The 22,433-nt window shown below is 44.6% G+C and overlaps 1 protein-coding gene across 17 annotated transcripts in view; it reads left to right on the forward strand.

Annotated features, from left to right (window-relative positions):
* LOC1277113 (collagen alpha-1(XVIII) chain) overlaps nt 1-22,433 on the forward strand; it is a 195,670-nt gene that overhangs the window by 41,016 nt on the left and 132,221 nt on the right. For all 17 annotated transcript variants that reach the window (XM_061663395.1, XM_061663400.1, XM_061663403.1 and 14 more), the window contains exons 3-4: nt 11,357-11,448; nt 12,459-13,000. In XM_061663395.1, coding sequence (XP_061519379.1) covers nt 11,357-11,448; nt 12,459-13,000 — 634 coding nt within the window. The remainder of the gene's footprint in view (nt 1-11,356; nt 11,449-12,458; nt 13,001-22,433) is intronic.

Genomic DNA, 22,433 nt, shown 5'->3' on the forward strand with positions numbered 1-22,433 from the left:
AAAATTGCCATAAAGAGAGCGGGGCAGAGGGAAAAAAACGAAGAAATCTTAAATCTCGCCCAACGATCACATACCCATACTCGAGAACAGAACGTAGAAAAGCGCAGCAATAGAAAGCGAAACCCCGCTCAGACAGACTGCGGGGCACAGACAGATAAAGCATGATTTATGGGGTGAAAGAGTAAGCAAAAAATATGATACGAGGAGGGGATTGCAGTACCGACTGTTGCTGCTCGCGACTCTGGAGATCGGTGCTTGATTCCAGCACGACCTTTTAACCGTTTTTTACCCCGTTTTCCGCACTCTAGAACACACAGAGCCACTACTTGCGACGGCTGTAAACGGCATTCTTTTGTTTTTTTTGCACAAGACATTTGCCAAATCGAATTCATTCTTGCTTTGCGAAGTCTTTTTGATCGAGCAGCAGCAGCAGCAGCAGCAGATGTACTTTACGGCGGGTGGCTTAATGGTGGCACTGGTGGATGCGGCTTTAATTGCCTCCTTTCATGGGAATGGTTTTTGTTTTGCTGCTTGTTGCGCTAGCTCCTCTAATGGTAGTGGGAATTTTGTGTGAATGAAATTAGTGTGAAAGGCGAGAGTGATTTCCGCTCCTTTCTTTTGGGAATGCGGCAGATTATAATGTTGATGTTAAGCAGCATGTCAAGTATTTAGCCGTTGATTGTCAGGATAATTAAGAGGTTACACAATCTGTTTAGCTTGATTTTTTTTTAGCATTTCTTCAGAGGTTGCTGATTTCAGCTGTGTTTTTTTATTGATATTAATCTTATACTATTTGAAAATGGTTTGAATTATTTTCTTTACAAAACAAAAGATACAAAACAATACATACTAATTATTAATGTTTAATTAAACATTTCGCATTTTTAATGCTCTGTCTGTTCCTGCCAACATTGATCTTTTTGCAAAAAACAAAACACACCGTCTACTTCTTGGAAGCAAAGCATTATTTTCAATCCTATTCTGATCGTTCCAAACATAACCAATTCATCAAACTCTGCCCCACAGCGCACTGTATGTTAAATCCAAACAAACGGCGGCTTAAGCTCCAGCAGCTCCAGTGCTTGTCCGGAGAAAACCCCGAACCTCAAACTTCCATTAACGGGTGCAAGCGGAGAAAAAGTTTTTGTTTCAAATATTTACGAAACAAAAAAGCCGCTCTCGAGCTTGTAGGAAATGAACCAGTGTTGTAAAAGCAAAGTTCGATTCAAATTGGATAACGAAAAACGGCCAAACATGAGGCAAACAGAATTGCTCGGTGTTTACTCGATTTGGAGCGCGTTGGTTTTGGGGCCAATCCGCGTGAACGTGTGTATCATATTCTCGTTATCGTTTTCACATGCTCCGATTGGATAAAGGGATAGATAAGAACGCAGACAAGAACACAAGCGATAGAAAGAGAGCGCCAGCATGGAGAATGTATCTAACCGGCCGGCTAACGTGAAGTAAATTGATTTTCTTTCTTGCATTAAATCCTTCCATTGTTTTTGTTTCTTTGCTTTGGCTCCATCATTTAATCTCAGTTCAATTAAAGTGCAAAGTTTTCTGCCCTGCGTTGTGCTACTGTTTGGATTCGATTTGTTTCCTCCCTTATACGCTCGCTCTCTCTTTCTCTCTCTAATCTGATCCTGTTTCTTCGATTGGGCTTGGAACTCCATTTACTTTTCGCGGTCTGCAACTTTATCGATGCAGCTGTTGGTGTCAGTATAATCTACGAAAACATCTACAAGTTGTTCTTTCTTTCTGGCGAACGACAAATATATTCTTTTTTCTCGGTTCACACACACACCTTGTTTGCTTGTTCTGGTTGTACTGGCTTACAATCCACACACGCCTGTAAAAGCGTAAGTTCAACATGCCCAACCACAACTTTTCTACAACCGAGCGACGGATTTAGGACCATGGTGTGTGCGCTCATTGTTTGGCAACCGTTTCCATTGCGTTGATATTGATTTTTCCACCAAAAAGATTTAGCGTAAATCCATTTTCCACACGCCCGCTCGCGGCATGAGCGATGTATTTGGAATATTTCCTGCGTGTTGTGTTAGCTTGGGACTGCCTGCCAGCACGCACTAATCTAACCGCATGCGTGCGCTACGATATCCATACCGCTTTTGAAAACGATTAGTGTCACTAATAATCCAATATGGCTATAGCTTTACAAAAACTGGACAAAACCTATGCTCGATAAAAGTTGGAAACATGTTTTTGAGCGGAATTTAGTGAAATCTCTTGTTTCCATCCGTGTCCATTCTACCAATTAGTGTTCGCTTTCACGCATTCAAAGCACGGTTGGAAGTAAAAACTTGCTGTTAAAAATTTAAACAAAAAATAATACTAACATCGCTACCATATTTTCGGTACATCGGTACCCAACCGGAAAGCTGCTGCTCCCTGTCGAACGACTTTTTTTTTGAGGGTTCAGTTTTCATTCTCAACAAAGCAAGGTGTAGCAAAGCGCACCGGCAGGTTTGCTGGCAACAGTGGCCGGAAGAAAAATCAATAAACATTCAATTATTCAAACGAAACGTTCGGGCCCGTTACGCCAGCCCGCGAAACAAATGCCAACGACGCGCGCCAACAAAATGACCATAATAATAAAAATACCAAAAAGCCCTTTCAATGTGAATGGTGCATCTTGGTGAATGTTTAGAACGGCAGAGGGAGAGGCAGAAGAGCGATTGGGAAACGTACAAATAGCAGAGCTGAAAACAAAGTGAAACCAGAATCTCGCAACCTCGATGAGATTAACCGCGTGCTGTTCGGTTATGGTTGAATGGAGTACCAACCCCGCATCACTACTCTCCACCCGATGCACGTAGCCACGTTTTTATGTCGAGTTGTTTAACGACTTCCTTGCCCAGGTTCGCTTGTACCACACGTGTGCGTGTGCGTGGGTAGGGCAGTGCAGGTGTTTTGTTTGTGTGTGCCGTACTGCTGTACGCCGTCGTTATTCGTGGTGCATTTTGTAATCGAGCGGCGGAGCCCTTTTCGTGCATGATTTGCGTACAACCACAAACGTTCCCATTTTTGGGATACCGTTCAGTTTCACCTGCGATAAAGTGTATCCGCACCGGTGCAATCGCGCAGATTGGGCGAGGTTGGTTTATTAGCATAGTTTGGGTCCGGTTGGTCGGTGGAAAGATAAACCACTGGGACCACCGGCCACGAGGCATGCATTGTGTCCCGGTGGTGTAAAAGCAAACCTAATCAACCCTGGTTGGGGGGGGAGGATATTGGGAGTTGGTACTAATCGGTTTCCTTTTCGGGGTGTGTGGGCTAGGAGGAGCGTTTGCAACAGATTGAGCTGTTTTGTTTTGTTTTTTCCCCCCAAAGCGTCACATTGATGTATCGCAAAGTGGCTTTGATGTGGTGCTAAAGTGCAATTACCGGTGGTTAGGTGTGGAGATGGTAGGAAAATGTGGGTGGCCAACAAGTGTTGATTGAATCAAGCTTGTGTACCGTTTTGTCCTCCTGTAGGCTGTAAGGCATGATAAGGGCATGGGAGGCGGTTTAGAAATGGCTAAGTAGGTGTAAATTCCGATGTGGATTACAACTAGCGCAACATGTGGAATTTTGGGAATTTTTTGGGGTAAATCGTAACCATCATGCAGTAACGAAATAAACAGTAATATTACGAGTTAGCTTTTATTCGCGAAATATGTCACACTTATGTTAACACTAAGAAATCAAAATTTATCTGTAAACACGTTATGGGTAAAGTAAAAAATAGAAATGTTAAATGCGCCTCTAGGCTAGGAAATTTTATAACAGGATGTGCGGTAATCTGACTAATTCCGTGAGCTAGCAAGGGACGTACAAGCGTATTGTAATTCAACTCTAATTCTAGTCTCAAAGCATTGAATTATCACAATTAATAAAAATGCATCGAAACGAACATTGTATTGCTTTTGTTGCATTGTTAATAACGAATAAGTCTGCGGATAGAAATGAAGTTAGGGTTCGTCTATTTTCATTGTCCATCAGAATGCGTTACCTCTGGAGTAGTCCTAATGGCGTATATTGGAATGTGCATTCAGCTTTTACTGGAATAATGGTGGATTGAATAAAGGCATTTACTAATTCTCGAACGTGAAAGCGTTTATTTGCATGTTTTTTTTGTGAAATTTTGCTGAAACAAACAAAATTTTGTAAATTTTATTCGAAAAGTGGCTTGGAATATTCCTTAAGATAAATGCATTTGTTCTTATTGGGGATTCTGCCCCCATCTTCCCTTCAGCATTATTTTTCCACCAAAAAAGTAAACTCTTTATGAATATTTTGAATTTGTGTGTGTCTGTCTCCGATTGCTTGAATCAATATGTTGGTTTTGTCCATACTTTTGCATGTAGTAATTTTTGTTTCAATAACACTTTTTTCATGTAGGAATCTTTAATCCCCAGCGACTTCTTTCTGTTTCTCATTTCTATGTTTATGTGTAATTCGCAAAGCTTGAACGATTTGTTCAATAAACAATAAACATGCGTTGATAAATGCAAAAGCAATATTACTTACTACTTCATCAATTACCTAATACAACAAGATGTTGCCTTACAATACCATAATTAGGTCAACCATTCTATACTCATTCGTTACATGATACAATGCGTCCTATACAAAGCGTTATAAGTATCAGGTTATTCAGAAGAGGTCAATCGATCGGAACCAATGTAAAGCTTGTGAAATATTGTTACAAGCCAATCCAATAAATTTATTTCTTGCTTATTTACTTACTTACTTACTACTTCTTCGCTACATACATTGAATCAAAAAAAAAAATTTTTTTTTTTGTTATAAATCAGAACCAGTCCTACGAACTAATTAATTAAGCTAATTGCTGGAAATGAAACCATCTCAACGCAGATAAACATCATAAAAATGTAAGGCGAGTAAAATGCTCGCAAGAGAACTTCCGCTAATACATTTACAGCCATGCCGGTCTTACGGGGGAGAAAAGCATTTGTCATAAACGCGTTACCCGGGTTTATATGATTCATCTCTGGCAGTGCAAATAAAAGATCATCCCTCCATCCAACCATACCGATTAGCGCTCAGCGACAGAGACCAAGAGAAATGCAAATGAGCGTTCTTCTCCGGTAACTTGTTTTTTCTTCCTTCCGCAAACTCTGCTCCAAACAAATAAAAAAAACTTCCCCGTGTACATTGCTTCGGTGCTCTGCTGTACCTAAAAACTTCCCCAGCACACATCGCAACGCATCGAAGTCATGCGTAGAGATTGGAGAAAAAATATACCGCCTGCAACGAATAGAAGAAAAGAAAGAAAAAAACAAACTCAGAAGCTGAATCATGCGGAAACGATTGTTTGATGTCTTACAATTTCTGGCGGAATGTTGGTGCGCTTCCTCGCGTAGATGCGCAAAAGTATAAAACTTTTCCAAATTAACAACTTGTGCATCGTAACAGACCGTGCGACGCGCGGGCGTGCTCGATTTCACCCGGGGAAAATGTTCACCCAACCAGGGGAGGGGGGGGGGTGGAAAGGCGTTCAGAGTTTCGAGAAAAATCCGTTCATTTTGCTATACTGTTGCAGCAACAGGCGGCAGGCAGGCAGGCGAGCAAATAATGTACGACACAGCCTGGGCTATTGGATCAAACGTTTGATTTGACGAAATTTTTCACGATTTATTGGATGCTTTCAAAGAATTAGCGTGCCGCTTTGGGCGATTGTCGTTAGAAAGGTAAAAAAGGGAGGGCAATGGTTTCACCAACTCGAGGGAAATGGTTTCGCCAACCAACTTCATTTGGTAATTGTATGCAATTGCTATTTTTGGTCCGTAATGTGTAACTGGAAACGGTGCAGAGCAGATTTATTTTGATAGTATTGATTTTGATATTGCATTTTGAGCAACACGAGATGAGATTGTAAACAGATTTTCCATTTCAAATCTTTTGGAGTTTATGTTGGCTTCAAAATGAACTCTACCAAAGCTAGTTTGAATTTCAAGGGCTTTTAAGGTCCCAATAGTGTGTACGGACATGCCACTTCATTTACATTTTGGTATGTTAACAAATTTGGTTTCTACTGTCTATATGTTTCTTCAGCGATAAATCGATTGTAAATGATTGTTCGCTTTCTCTTTGCATCATTTAACATGTACCAGAGTGTAAACAACAACCAAACCACAAAGCAACCTGTTATCGGAGTACACAATCCAAAATATAACACTTAATTTATCACCTTCATCCTCCCTTTTAACCCAAAACAAGCTGCTGCTGCTGCAGCCTTTCATGTTTGCACCGTTACCGCTGTTTAACAAGCGTGTCTTCATCAACTGAGCCGATATTATGACAAGCAGCGGCACTGAGAGGGGGTGAAAACATCGCACGCGGAGGTCAGACGACGACAGTCTAAACATCGTCCACGATCAATGACATTTACTTGTGTTGCTTCCACCGCGCGACCGGGACATTTCGCGACCGGGATAAATAAATAGCCCGCACGAATTTGAAATTAAACGAAAATGCCGCGCCGAAGACATAATCGAAACGGTCGACCTCGGCGGAAACGCCGCCGCACGCGTAAGTTAATGCAAATAAATATCATTTGTTGAACTGCGTGCGGTAAAAACGGATGGATCGTTTCGGTGGAAAACAGTGTTTCAGCGCGCTGTAGTTCCGCTTATCCCCGGGAAAAAAAAAACTGTGCCCGGAAGCAACGGATCAAACGCATCAAACACACAGTGAGCTACGGGAAAACTGAAACCACCGAGCGGTAATGGAGATCCCGTACCGCCGTTCCTTTGGGATAATGTTTCCCTTTTCTGTTTTGTTTTCTTGGCCTCCCATTGGTTGATAAACTTTTTGTTAGCAAAGATTTCATTTGTTGCGTTTGATTTGCATGATGTGGCGCATGATGCTTCTCCCTAGATAGCTCTTCCTTCTTCGAAATTTGTCTGCCATTTGTCCTGGCCCCGTAACGCTCCATCGGCCATCAAACGATAGCGAACGGGTCCGTCATCGATGCAGAATGATGAATGAGAAATGAGAAATTTCCCATCAGTAGTAGGGCTGTGAAGAGCAAGAAAAGTGAAACTTCCTCCGGCTACTTGTTGCTGGAAACGAAATCAATGGAAATGCCGGAGGACAAAAATAGACTCAAAATGCAACATGGATGGAAATGAGAACGCTCTGGGCACGGAAAATTCTTTCGATAAGTAAAGTATGCTTCTTATCCGAAAGAATCGAAGCGGAAGGAACAATTGCTTTCGTATGGAAGCAAAACGCAACAAGTGGCCCGCAAGAAGTTCACTTTTGAGCTGCTGGATTGTTTATTGTTGCCCTGCTAAGCCAGGGAGGAGAAATCGACAAATAGCTTAATGTTTTACAGAGTTGATTTTTACTTCAATTGACTCTTTCTTAGCTGTAAAAAAATTAAAACAATCCTAAATTTGTTCGTTTTAAGTGTAACTACAAAGTCTTTCATTTGACAACTTCACAGCGGATCTACCAAATTCTTCACCACTGTCTATTTGTTGGAGGTTTTTCGTGCGCCTCGGCTCCAAAACCGAAATGGCACAATAAGTAATTAAACCCATCCATTCCGACAGCCCTGCTTCAGGGACAGCCACGACGCCGCACACTCGGAAACGAAGCCAAAAACGGGCTGGATAAATTGTGTTGCTTAAGCATACCGCGCGCTCTTATCGAACCCGGATGGTGGCAATGTTAAACCCGGAATGGGGGATGGCTTTTCACTGCTGCGGTTCCTCTTGCCGAGAGAAGGGGAAAGAGCGCGAAGCAGAGTGCCTTCGCAAGTGGAGTAGTAACATCTGCAACGAATCGAACTCTCCCACCCCCGCAAGTGGTCTTGTGTGTGGTTGGCCTTTCCATTTCCACCGGCGCGCGAATGGAAGAAAGCAGAGATGCCAGAACTCTTGCGCGGGTGCGGGCGCTAGGGCTCTGGGTAACAGTTTCATAATTAATTATGGCATGCGGCGTCATGGGAAGGGCGAGTGGTGGTGTATATGGTGTCGGAGCGGCAAAGGCCGGATTTTGACGGAGATTGCGAAGGTCATAAATTTTAAGCAACTGCGCTTCTACTCCGTATTCTAAGGAAACAGTACGGCGTACGCATCGTGATGCTGCCTTCACTGCATTAGAAAATCTGGCAGAGGAAAGGAGCAACTGCTGTAGACGAGGAAGGCAATGAGGGAACATTTGTTGGTGACGAATGCGTTTGATGGTTTTGCGTGATCTTTTGTTTGTTTTGGGTTGTCGGAGAGGGTTTTATTCGGTGAATCAAAGGAATGGGGAAAAAAGGCGCACATTTCATAAGAATGTATACAATCTGTTTCTGTTGCTTTTGGTTGGCTTGATGTAGCAAATGAACCTTTTCGATCAAAATCCGTACGCTTTTGTATGAACAGTTGGAGTGTTAAACTAAATGGGTATAGAATTATAATAAATTGGCTCGTGTTTGGACCAGCTAAATATACAAAAACTGCGTGGGAATTCCGTTTGCACTTGGTGGGTGCTATAATGGCAATGAATGGCGTTCTTAAGCGTCGCATTATCGTCCTTAGTCAATGATTAGCCTAATGAATGTGATAATTTAAGTTGAAAGCTTGTTGGTATGATAAATATCATTAAAAGTACATTAAACAGAGTTCTTTCTTTGTTTGAAATATATCGAAGAGCAAACGTTTTACAAATATTAAGTACTATCTTAGCCGTTCTCATCTTAGGCCGGTCTGGTGGTACAGTCGTCAACTCGTACGACCTAAAAACATGCCCGTCATGGGTTCAAACCCCGAATGGAATATGCCCTACCTATACGTAGGTCACTGAAAGCCATGCCCACTAGTGGTACAGGCAGGCCTTGACCGAGAACGGTTGTTGTGCCAAAGTAGAAGATCTTATCATATAAGGAATTAAACAGTGAATATATATAACTTAGCTTTTTTATTTGTCTTGACCCTTGTTTATATGTGGATATGTAACATTTGTTTGACTTTGTTCGACTTTTGTTGGATATTATGTTTCGGAACGATTTCTAACAAATATTCATCTTTCGTATGATACGATTTGAAGAAAAATTCTCGTATGATACAAATTATACATCTTTTCTGATATGATAATTGATATAAATACTGCAAATAGAGCAGTTTTTATAAAGATTTATGTTTCTGTAATGAAGGCAACATGTTTTCCATTAGAAGCACAAGCTTGTATCAAGCGGAGTAAAGTTGAAGTAACAAGATTGTATTGGAACCTGCAAAGAGCATTACAAATCTTCATACCTATTTTGTGTGTTAGTTTTAACATGGATATCAGAGTTTCATTTTCAACACCACAGCCACAAAATACTTACCTAGAACTCGATACGACCGAATTGAGCTGAAATGCGAATCTCCAATATCGAATAGAAACCTCCCATGCTATACTGCCCCCCAACAACTGGGCCCTCCATATGATCGATGGCACGTGGGCTACAAATGACACCGTCTCCACTACCACCACCGTATCGAAAACCGCGCCTTGGTTGTGCCGTGCTTTAATGATAATATTTTGACAACGGTTGTATTTTCATTACATCCTAGCGCGGCAGACTTCATGGGGCTTCATGTTGCTAGCGTTCCGCGGAACGTTCGCTTGTATCCCCTGTTGTCAGATGCGCCCCGTTCCCATTCGGCCAACAGTTCACCTCCCACGCAGAACACACACGCTCATGGACAGTCAACATTGCATTCTAAGCGCACACACAAGCTACTACGGGGCGACATTGGCAAAAAAGTGACACACAGTGGCAGTGGAAAATTTATATAGAGCAGCAAAGCAAAAGAAAATCGGTTTTTTCATTTTTTTTCACCCCCTTTTTTACCACACCGAATTGCGCGGAAAAATTTCATCAGCTGTCAGCGGCGGTGAAGGTTGCATGATTGATCAGTTTTTACGACGACCCGGCTCGACGTCATTTCGCGCCAGGGCAGGCTCCGGCAGGCTTCGGCAGGCTCCGGCGACGGTTGCTCCAGACAACGGGCAACAGGATATAAGTTTAAAATTGGACACACCTGTGTGCAATCCATCCAGACGGGCGGGGGACAGGTGCCAGATTCATTTTGAGAGGGCGTTTAGAGTTTTCCTTACTTCTCTCATTTTGTCCGTTGTTTTCGGCGTTGCCGTGATGGATCATAAAACCATATGCCAAAACCCGGTGGCGGCCCATGTGCTGCACACCGGGCAAGCCCAATGAATGGCAGCCCGGAACCGCTCCCCTCCTGTTATTCGCGTTTCTTTATTACAACAATTCAAACTCGCTCATTCCATGTTTTATTGTGCGCCATTTGTGTCGAGGGCAGGGAGCCAGCAGCCTCATCGGGGAAGGCAGAAGCTCGTTTATTTTCATTTGTCACCGATATACGTTCTTCCGGTTTGGGGTAGATTTTGGCCAATTTATAGTCACTTTTTTTTTGGTTGAGCACACTTTTTCTTCTCCTTTTTCCTGGCCGTGTACCCTGACTCGTTGTCGATCTCAAATTGTCAGCGCGAGCATTTGTGGGGCGGTTCATTTTTCTTGTTACTTTATTGCAAAAATTCGAGTCGAAACCACGTGTCAGTCACGCTGGCGTTAGACACGCTAACATACACACACACATACACGTACACACGCGTGGCAAAATAAAAATTCCTGAGTGAAAGTTTTTGTCATTATAAGTTATTTGGCTCTACAAATGGTGTGGTGTGACTCTGGTTGAATATTTGAGCGTCGTTTTGGAGCGATAAACTTTTTTTATTAGAATAAATAAATGAGAGCTCATTTGAATGTCCAAAACATGGAGGAAACGAGGAAAGGAATTTCAAATTGAACAAGAAGTTTTGCATGTGTATTTGTGATAGGATTCTGTGAAAAATTTTGAGCTTACTTTTTCTGTTATTTTAGCCCAATGTCTTCTTTTCGTTTAAATTCCATTTTAGTGAAGCATATCTTCAATATATTAAAGCAGATGTTATCACTTGACACGGGAAAACTAAAGGTTAATCGAAGAGCTTGTCACTGCATTTTAAAATACCGTTAATGAGTGGAGAAAACAGACCGCCCCTCAAATCGAACAATAAATTACATCCAAATGTTGTGCCACGGATCCGATGTGCCGCTGTAAAACATTCGCTTTCAGTGACCCGGTTAATCTTTACGCGCGCGCGCCCAATCCACACCTCTGTGGCCAGCATAAAATACTTCCACAGCCACTGCCAATCATATATTACCCCATCATCGGCCACACCGGCCACACCACACCTGATTTAAATTCATATCTAATTTTGGTCCTAACAAGTGTGTCTTTCCTTTCTTTCTTCTTCTTCTTCTTTCCCGCTGCAGGTGGCTTTACGGAACGGTCGTGACGTTGATTTGCATCGCACACAGGGTGACCTCATCGGAGCTGAACATATTTGGCGGCCAAGGCATCAGAGGTAAGTGGCTGGTGGATGGTGACGATGTTGCTGATGCTGCTGCTTCGGCTGCTGCTACCACTTCCTAATGGCAGCTTATCGTAATTTCGATCGGAAATCGCCCGTCCCTGACCGGCAGCAGAAGCGTCGAAGCTAGCACCCTCAGGTGGCAGGGTGGAAGAGCTTTGCACTTGGGTGTTACGCTGATACGAGCGAGCCTGGCGAGCGAAGTTACCATAAACCAGATTTAACGTGGCGGCGAAGCACGATCAGCAATATAGCTGAGCTGACAACGCTTTCAAACATGAACATGCAATTTACTAGTGGATGGTTCTCCACTTTTTGGGGGGCTATTTTTGAATGCAGGAACGGGCATGGACGGCATCGATCGATAATTTCATTCAGTTTAAGATTTTCGCCGAGCGATTACGGGGCCGGTAGGTAAATTTGGCTCCGTGGAATAATTCAAGCTAGAAGGGTTGTGCGGGCCAGAGCGACGTTGGAAAGTCAGGGTTGAAATGTTTCAATAGAGCACACAGAGTAAAGGTATGCACTGTGCGAGTATCGTTGTCGCGTGAGATGGACGGGGGTTATAATATGAATAAAATACCATGTGATGGTCGTTCGGTGAGGTAGAACAGCTGGAATTTTTAATTGAACCAAATTGAAAATCCATTTCAAACAAGGCAAAAGCTTGCAAAAACGTTGAAAATGGCTTCATTTTTTGATCATTTTTCATTTTTTGATAATAATCAAATCATTTTTTGATAATAATAAGAAAAAGGACATTATAATTCAACTAAATTTGTCGTTCCTTTTGATACTCATTGCCAACTCCAAACGTTACACGTATACCCCTAGTAGATATGCAACCCGCGGTACAGCACAATAACGTACAACTTGCATGCAATACCGGTTTGCGTCCGTCGGTTTCTTGGTCATTTACGATCTGTTCTCACTTCTTTTTTCTCTCCCTCTCTCTCCCCCTCTCTCTCTCTCTCTCTCTCTCTCTCCCTCTCTCTCCCTGCCAGATGCACTCGCCGAACGCGATCTGATGGGAGCGATCGAGATACCGCTGCAGAATGGCGTCAAGTTCGTCGATGGACTGGACGGGTTTCCGGCGTTCGGCGTCACCAGCGAGGCGGACCTGAAGTCACCGTACAAGATGATCCTGTCGGACCACCTGCAGGACTTTGCCCTCATCGCGACCGTCAGACCGCAGTCCAGCTCCGGTGGCTGGGTGTTTTCCGTCGTCAACTCGCTCGACACCGTGGTGCAGCTGGGCCTGCTGCTCGAACCGACTGCCGGTGGCGACCAGTGGAACGCGACGCTGTACTACACGGACGCGAAGAAGGAACGCATCAGCCAACCGCTGGCCTCGTTCCAGGTGCCGTACGGCAAGAGCTGGATGAAGATGATCTTTAAGGTGCTGCCGGATCAGGTGGTGTTCTACTACAACTGCCTCGAGGCGGGCGTCGTGCCGGTGAAGAAGGAACCACGTAAGTTAGTGTTTGACAGCGCGTCAACGGTGTACATTGGCCAGGCCGGGCCGGTTCTGAAGCAGAAGTTCGAGGTAAGTAGGGTTCGGGGTGGTTTGGGCCGGTTTTTTTTTGCCGTAGACACGAACCGTTGCAGTTTAGGAGAGCTGTTCCACGCTTTGCTCTGCTACGACACGATCGACATACAGGCGTTGCTATGCTGGCTCATCGGAATGGTATTACGACACAGAAAATCAACTGGTGCTATTTTGGATACAATTTTACCACTAAACTTTTACACTTTTACCCTAAACGTTTTGTAGGAGTATGAAATGGAACCTTTTCATTATTTATACGTATATTTTAACACTTGACACTATTTTTTAACTTGATATATAACAAAGGAATTATTTAAACCACTATCAAGACGCTATACACACCAAGATTGAATGTATAAAAGATTGTAAGTACTACTTGCTCTAGTTGCTGAATGTGTTAACATACATTTTCTCCTGAAGAGCTTTGTTGCTCAACATTCTTGCAAAAGAATCTACACCATCTACCGGAAAATACTTTTTTTGAAACTTGAAGGAATTATGGGTCTGATGTTTCGAGAATGTGCTTTACAGAAGTACACGCGTGTTCTGTTGAATGTTCTACACGTTTGAATAATGATAATGAACTTTAAAAAGCTTAAGCACGAACCATGTAATCATTTTTTATACAGATTTCTGTCGATTCTATGCAATCTCAACAACACCTGCCTTCTGCTAAACTCACCGCAAACCGCCACCACCGTACAGCCATGAATTCTGGGTTTCAATTGCCAGTGACGTTATATCGTGGAGATTTGGCCTGAAGTTGTTTGCTAACGCTTGCATCAGCAATGCCGTTTCGCACCATGTACTTTTCAAAACACTGAGATTTTTCACACCTAACACACCCGAAAAAGCAAAAAAGAAAAGGCTGTGTACTAGTAACATCGTTCCACCGTGCCAAAACAGGGCGAGCAATGGTGGGTATTAAAATTTCATCACCTGCCCGACAACTGACGGCTGCAATCCCAACGATCGGAGGACAATCTAAACCGAAACGAGGCAAAGAGGCTCTAGTGGCGGGGCTGGGGTGCACTAGGGTTTGGCTGTAAAACTTCGACATGACAACCATAGCCACCAGGGATGTCCACAGTTGCACGGGAGGGGGGATTTGTGACTGTGGCCTAGTTTTCAGTAGTCACTACATTCGCAAACACTTCGCTCGGCTTCATTCGTAGCTGTGTGGAAGAGGGTTTTCGGTGTGATGGTGGTGTTGTGCGGTGTTGGTGAGACAACACAAATCAGGTGCAAAAGCGTGCATGTGTATGTGAAGGAACCACTCGCCCCGAGAACCCCGAGCCAATTGGTTGCTTCCATTTCGTGAAAAGGCTAAAAATGGGAAATTCATATTCATTATCACTCAACCACTGCCGGTCGTCCTTTCGGGTGGAACGGTTCGGTTCCATTCGGTTTCGTGAGAATGTTACCTTTTTAAAGAACTGTTTTTTTTTGTTCAAGAGGATGTAGGCGTTTTGGGTTGTTTGGTAGCTGGAGGACTACATTTTAGCTACGAACATCATTTCCAGATTAAAGCACTTTGACTCGCACTTGTTCCATGTTACGATGTGGGCATAAGTTGAACGATTTCTTGTTTTGTCCTGTTTTGGTCCTGTTCGTGTAATCACGACAAGAGTTGTTCAAATTCGCTGTAAAAATCGTTGAAGCTTCGCTTACAATTGCCAATAGTCTGGCACTCTTTCCGCTTCATCCCGTCATTTCCATCCCATTGATCCCATACACCATACCTTAACCAACCCGGAACCCCACTCCTTCGACACAAAAGGCAGAAGAAAGTCACGAGAATCCCGTTGAATGAGTGTATTAATAGCCCATTTTCGGTAGCAAATTTTCACATTTTCTCAATTAAACGGCAAATCGACAAGCGGTAATTTTTCCGACTCATTTCCAACCGGCCAACGGCAAGGGAATGAAAGAAAGGGGTAAATGAAACCAGTACGGTTCGTGTGCGCACTGCTTTGGGTGTTTGGGCCGACCGACCGACGGACGACGTGGCACTATAGTTAGTTTTTATTTCACTGAACTTTACCGCCCGCCCGGGAGACGTTTGTGTTAAAATGCCTGCAATAAAATGTTCAATATTCATTGGTCGCGTTGTTCAATATTCATGCCCATCTTTGCCCCGCAGGGTTTTGATATACATGGCGATTCAAGCGAACCTTTGTGCATTAAACGTGCCGGGCGAATTAATTGCAAGCTTGTTCTATTGCGTGGACTTTTCTCCACAAGCCCTTTAATTCTCAAACTCACTCGTTAATGCTGTAGCTAGAGGGTAAAAAGGCTTCAATGTTTGTATTGTATGCTCATTATAGTCTATTGTGTGGTTGGGAACAAAGCATTACGGTCAGAAACAGGTGTACTGCGAAAATTTAAAATATTCAACTAGATCGTATCACGTTGCATGTTAAGAGTTCGTTAAAGCAAAACTTTAATCCGTTTAACATCAGTTAACATTGAACATATCGACAAATTCTTCAATCTGTTTCATGTTGTACAATCTCGGGAAGAACCATTTCATTAGTGAAGTTAGGTCTGGCAACTACCCACAACTACAAAACTTTATCAAGCAGCGCAAACAAACGCAATCGAATTCCTGAGGACGGACGGCAACATCTCATTAACATTTAACGTTTCCGGGTAAGATAGCGTATCCGACAGGCGTACAGGTTCATCCTTCCGAGAACCGGCGCACGGGGAAGCGATTAGAATCATCCGCTCCTGCCATCGCGCCTGCTCAGGTGACAATTGCCAGTGACGGCGGATTACCGCTTGAGTGCTTGCCTTTACCGAGTGCCACTTTCAGCCGGGACAGGCGAGACCCACTCGAACACGCTCAAGTGCACCGGGAACACAAGGGAAGTGCTGGCCAGATCCGGGAATCGTGCCGTAGTTCAATTCCCACCGATGCCAGATGCAATCGGATCCCGGATGGTATCGAGGGGCGTAAAGTAAAGTTGCCCACCATAGTTTTCCAGGTACCCAGGCACACGCACTGTTTTTTTTTTTTTTTCTTTCCTGCCGAGAGATCCCATTCGGATCAATTCAGCTTGCCAACGATCCGCCGATACAACACCGGCTCGCGAATGCCAGATGGCCACGTTCGGGCGGAACATACCCTTCGGCGCTTTGATTGTGGAAGTGTGCTGGGTTGTACTTATGAGACACAGGGCAGGGTCGTACCATGGTAGATGAGATGGGATGCATCTCAAGAGGAAACCGGTAACCGGTCACCGGTCGTTTGATTGAACCTCATTTCCGTGGTGTGACCTATTTTCTGAACCAATGCGTTGTGTGTGTGTCTGTGCGTGTCTACCCTGTTAGCTCATCTTGTTTGCCGCCTTATGTACCGGCTGCTGGGATGGATTTATTTACGTCGGTAGATGGCCGCACCGGGTACATCAACCACTTCCTGTGCTCCTGCACAGGAAGTTGGGCGTATTTGTTTTATTTTCTTTCGAGTACGACTTCGGAGAGAGAGAGAGGGAGTGAGCGCTTGGATGCGTATTTATGAAGCAAATTAATCCGAAACCAACTTCCTAGCAAAAGTTGTGGGGGAAAAAGATACACATTACCACATCCAATCCATTCCATCCCATCAACATCATCATCGTCATCGTTGAGAAGAAATATTTCCAGTGCGTGGACCCATCCCGAGATCGGTTGTCCGGTTTGGGTGAGAGGGTTTGCCACTTTCCAGCCATGGTTTCATTAGCCAAGATGAGCACCCATATCTTACCACACACACACACGAGCTACTTGAGCATATTACAGCAATCTCTGTTCAATGTGGTCTATTTTGGGTGGAAAACTTTACGACCTACTCTGGGCCTTTTCCCATTGTCCAATGGATGGACCGATAATGGAGGCTGCGCATGAGATTGGCCCAACATTTGTTGAGCTAGCTCAGTGCGGTAGCCATTTTTACCGCACACACATTCATCCACTCACACTCCTCTATGTGCAATCGAGAGAGAATTTTTTTCTTCTTTCTCCAAAGTTGTTCCACAAATTTCCGTCCTCCAAAAGTAGGTTTATTGTAGTGAAGATTTGCAATTAGAATGGCACTCGAGCTGGCATTCCAACCATCATACCGGTGGCACTCAACTATGTGCTAATGAAACGACGGCTGCTAAATATACGGCAGCTCGACAACAAGCAAAGTGAAATTCTTTCGCCAAAGATCTCGCCCCAAGCTCTCACGCTCTACACGCTCCCGTCTCAAGTTGACTGTAGTTGCCTGAGGACCTATTTCGGCTGTTACGTTGCGTTGCCGTTTTATGGAATCTTGCTCGGCATTGCATACACTCCAACGCTGAGGTAGGTATTTAGAAAGATTTGCTTCAATTAAGTCATCGCTTCTTGGGCATCATTAGTGTGACACGCCTCTAGAAGCCTCCGTTGGCTCAATCTTAGGCTACGCTCAAGGATGCATTACACTTTTCCGGAAAGCGTCATAGCGTTACCATAGCAAACGACAACTTTGACAACGGTTGTGAGAAAAGTTGGGACGAGCAACAGTTTATGTTCGTAGTGTTTCCACTTTCGCTTGGGGAGTAGACTTTCGCGGCGGTTCGTTTCTACTGTGCTGGTGTGTTGGCGCATTATAATGCATTCCAGCCAGTTAAACCCATTATACTTGCCACAAACAAGGCAAGCATTACTTTGCATTCTTTGGAACAGGAGAAAAGTGGCCTTAAAAATAACCTTTTCCTATTGTACTCTTGACCCATGAAAAGGCAATGGAAATAAGCTACTACTACTATGGTGGCTGCCTACGTCGATCAGACATCAGTAATGTCTCAATCAAAACCATCGATAATGGTCCAAAGAATTTTGCATATGCTCAAGAGCGGCTGCAGCAAACAAAGCACTGATTGTGGGCGAACTGTGCAACGAAGGAGGTCAAACAAAATTACCTATGCATGTCCTATGTATCTTTTGCTTTCTCTATTTTTCTCTTTCTCTCTCTCACACACTCTCCCTTTTGCATTCCCGTTCATCTGTGCAACAATGTCCATACGCTTAGCTTCGGGTTTTGATTGCATGCTGCACTCTCTCTCTCTCTCGAGCAAAGGACACCGACATCCAATTTGCCATTTTTCGCAAACATCACAACAAATGTACCTTCATCCTGCTTCTGACCGTTAGCGTGAAGCTGAAGATAAACGGCTAAAAGCTTTCACTAGGCTACTGCTGCTGCACACAGCACGAGCCGAATCAGTGAAGGCCTCCCTCGAAGACTTCCCAGCAGAGCAGATCGTCCTGCCGTAGCTCCTTGTGTGGGCAAACTTTCTGTTTTGCATAATTCATTTTTCACGTCATTATGCGCTGCATCCTGCAAGCCAGCCAAAACACGGTCGTGAAGTTTGCTCCTGGTATCCTGGTATACTATTTTTTGTTTTGTTTTGGATTTGTGTGCTTTTTTGTACCGAGGCCGATGGCTAAACTTGAAGCCCGTCCGGGAGAAGACACCTTACGGTAAGGGAAAACTTCTTGCATCTTGCTGCTGCACGTGCAGACATTTCTCCGGAAAGGTGGTGCTTTTTTCAGGTGGGCTGAATTGAATTTTCCACCCAAAAAGTTTCATCCATCTGACTGGCTGAAGGTCCTGTGTGGGTGAGCGGAAGGACTGATTGCTTCTTGCCATACGCTGTGCGATCCTGCCGAATTGCTGGGGCGGTGTATTCACCGAGAAAGCTGCTCTGTATTGTATGAAATGCCAATCTAGAAACAGTCAATATCGATAATTCATGCAATGGAGCCTCAGTGTGGGTGTCTGTAAGAGCTGCTTAGCTGTCTCTGTTGTCTTTGTGTTCCCAATTTCGCTTCATTTGGATAGCAGATAAAACATGAGTTTCTATGGCTGTAGTCAATTAGCATTTCGGTATGCTTGTACAAGGACAGATGTCGGTAATTTCACAAAGAGTCCGTGACACTGCTGTATTCATGGCAGAATTGTCAATCGTGTCTAAATATCTTCCTTGAATTTACACGGAAAATCTGTTATTCGTTCCACCCATTCGTCGCTCAATTATGCCGAAGCATCGTTAAAGCGTGCAGTTTACATGGAAACAATCCGTCGTAAATGTTGCCTGCCATCAAAGATAACCTACAACAAGATAACACACAATTCCACTGAATGTGTCAAGAACACTTCAAAGAATCACACATAAAGGCACTCGGATAGATATAAAATAAATGCGAGATCCAAGAAAAGGATCCAAGTGTTTCAGAGTATCGAAACCCGGTACGTTGAGCTCAATATAAATCAAAGTCGTGTTAAAACAAGCGCTATCAACGATCAGTTTCGCGCTTGATTTTGTTGCATGAAACAGACGGAAGGAACGTTAGAATTTGGGCTGTTGTCACAGTGAAAGTTTGCTGCAAACACCGTCTCAGAATGCCCCGCAAGTATTCTGCCATGATCAAAAGCATAGTTTACGCGATACGTGGATTATGCTCAAGCGAAAATAAATGCCATCTTTTACGGCTTTGTCAAATATCCTTGCTGGAAGCTGCATCATCGCTCAACGTTGTTATAATCACACCGTCATTCGCACCACCAAGCAGCAGCAGCAGCGCCACTCTAGAGGATGTGCATCGCAAGCAATAACATAGCGAACGAAACCAACTACAAAAAAGAAACCGAAGCGCAAAAAATAACATTTTCTAATCGTCAGCAAACGGACCCGCGGGACGGGAAGTGAAACTATTTCCCCGCTCACCCTAACAGGAAACATCACCTGTGTCGCTTATCCTTCCGAAAGCGGTAAACGAAAACGGTGCAAGCACCCTAGCACAAGCGTTGCGAGAGTGCAGCAATTCCACCCGGCAAGTTCGGAAGTGTGGTGGTCCTCTCACCTCTTCGCCGGCTTGATGTATGCGCCATTTTATCGGGGTGAATTTTCCCCTTCATTAGCTCGTTTCGTCCTACGGTAGAAGGTTTCGCTTGTTTGACTCCGATATGCCCGGATGCCCCGTTCCTTGGGGCCGATGTGCAAGGACATTTCTTTAGCCAACGGAGGCCACGGAGGCCGATAGAGACACCTGCCCTGGTTTCGGGACGGGATGGTCGGAACAGGGGCGTAAAGGGGAGCTTCCAAGAATGTGGCAAAATAAAATGATTTATGATTTATGACACACCGCGACGGGAGCGACCACCGACCGAACCCGCATCGTTACCACGCGAAGGTTTTGTGGCCGACCGCAAAGCTTTCTCCCGGGTTGGAATCGGGTACCGGATAAATCATCGTTCGCGTATTCTGAATCCGTATCTGTGTGTGTGTATAGGTACTGGTCTGTATTTATTTTGTGCCAACTTTTTCACGACGAATATTGTGTGGCACGACGGCTGGTGGTGGATGAAAATACCGCCATCAAACATGACCAGCATGAAAGAGATACAGCCAAGCCAGTCAGTGTCCTTTCGTCGGGCTCCGTCTTCGTGGGAGGAATTTGTATTATTCATTAGGAGAGGACTAAGGCAAACTAAGTGAATGCAATTTAGTAGCCAATTTGTAGTCCGTTCCCTTTTTGCTGGATGGGATAAGGGATGCCTTTTGAAGGGGCTCTGCGGGTGATGATTAACTCTCGCATCCCTTTTCACCGTGCTGAGAGGATCTGGGTGGGGACAGTGTAACTCTCTTTGTGATTCGGAATCGGGGTTAGAACAATGGGCTAGGATTGATGGTCGTTCCTGGCCGGCACGCTTTTACCAGAGACAGCGCAGGTCTCTGCAGTTTATGAGCAGCTGTAATGAGTGACACCGTCAGTAACGATCTATTAATTAAATCGTCTTTTAAATGGTGCGCCTTCAGCACCGACAATGTGCGAATGAAAATCATTAAGCTGCTGCTGCTGCTTGGAAATGCGAAAAATATAACGGCATAAAATTTTACACCACCCGCTCAACAGCGCTCATCATTTGACAGGTTGTTGGGTGTGGTGTGGTGGCCGGTTTTTGCGTTTGTAGAATTGAATCCATTTAATAACGGTCACTTCCACGGCGACAATAAACGCCCCCCAGTCGGAGTGGTTCATTATCGAATCGCACGAAATCGCTATTACACGTTTCGCAAGCTCATTCGCCCGTTACAGCCCATAAAATCGTCCTCTATTGCTGCCGGGAAGGTTGAAGTAGCACGCTACAGATTCTGCAAAAAAAAGGCACTTCGCCTCAATTCACAAGGGCACACCTCTGCACTGCTGCCACACGGGAGATTGTTGCACGACAATTTTCCACAGCTTCAAGCTAGCTTATCAGCTGGCCGGTATCGGGGCAAAATAACCACGGACCGAAAGGAAAATAGAAAAAAACGGAACCCAACCTTCCCACCCTAATGTCATTGCCACAAATCAATGAATGGCAAATGCGTATTCAAAATAGCAACAGATAAAATCCTATTGAAAGTAGCAAACAAAGAGTGCGAAAAAGGAGGACAACCAACAACCAAAAATGGCCAACGCGCAACGGCTCGAATCGATCGCACACACGCAAATCGTGTTCGCACCCTGCCACGTGCCGCTATCGGCAGCAAAAGGCCCATCATCGAAATGCCATTAACGTAACGGTTTACCTTTCCACCATCTTCTGGCCATTTTTTTCTTCTGCCCTCTTCTTTCCATTAGCATCGGCCATTAGGGACAGTTTTCGGGTTTCGGATATCGTGGCAAACGGGGGTCGATCTGATCTATCCATTTTGTGTGCGACGATTTAGATTTCAGGAAAACCCCATTCTTAGCCGTAACGCCGGTAGAAGAAAGACCGATTCGCGTCGTTTCGATTTTCCGCAGCAAAACTTTCAACTTTCGCTCGCACTTTAAACGATGACGTCACGGTGATGGTGGTGGAAGGCAGGACTTCCTTGTTTTTTTTACCCCGTCGTTCATTTGCAACAAGCTCCCGTCACAACAAGCACACTACGCTATAATAATGCACACACTTTGCGTGCGTCGTTGCATGTAGTAGTGTGCACCGTGCATCGCATACTGTATAACTTTCAGGGGAAGTTGGGCACACAACACACCGAGCGCATGCGCACGCATTTTCCTCGAGCGGGCGCCGAGATTTTTCCAAGGACACAAACACGAACCTCTCGCCCCTTTTTGCCGATGCATAGCGCCACGCTGCACGCGAACGGGAAACGGGCCGAAACACCAGTGGTTGCTGGCACGACTTTTGCCATTTTGCCTGCGTTACCTCCCCACCCGCCTGAATGTTATGCAAGGTGCCGAACAGTGCCGAATCGGTTTGTTTCCCCTCCGAGCTGATAAGACGGTGAGACGATGAACACAGCGCCCTTGTTCGTGGTGTTTCATCCTGAATCTCGGCCTGCTCGGCTTCGGTGTGGCCGCGGCTGGATGGACCGCTTTCGGGCGCCTGTCGTCTGCGAGCTGTACGCGAGTCTGCCCGCAA

This window comes from Anopheles gambiae, chromosome 2 (assembly GCF_943734735.2).
Source record: "Anopheles gambiae chromosome 2, idAnoGambNW_F1_1, whole genome shotgun sequence".
Lineage (NCBI taxonomy): Eukaryota > Metazoa > Arthropoda > Insecta > Diptera > Culicidae > Anopheles > Anopheles gambiae.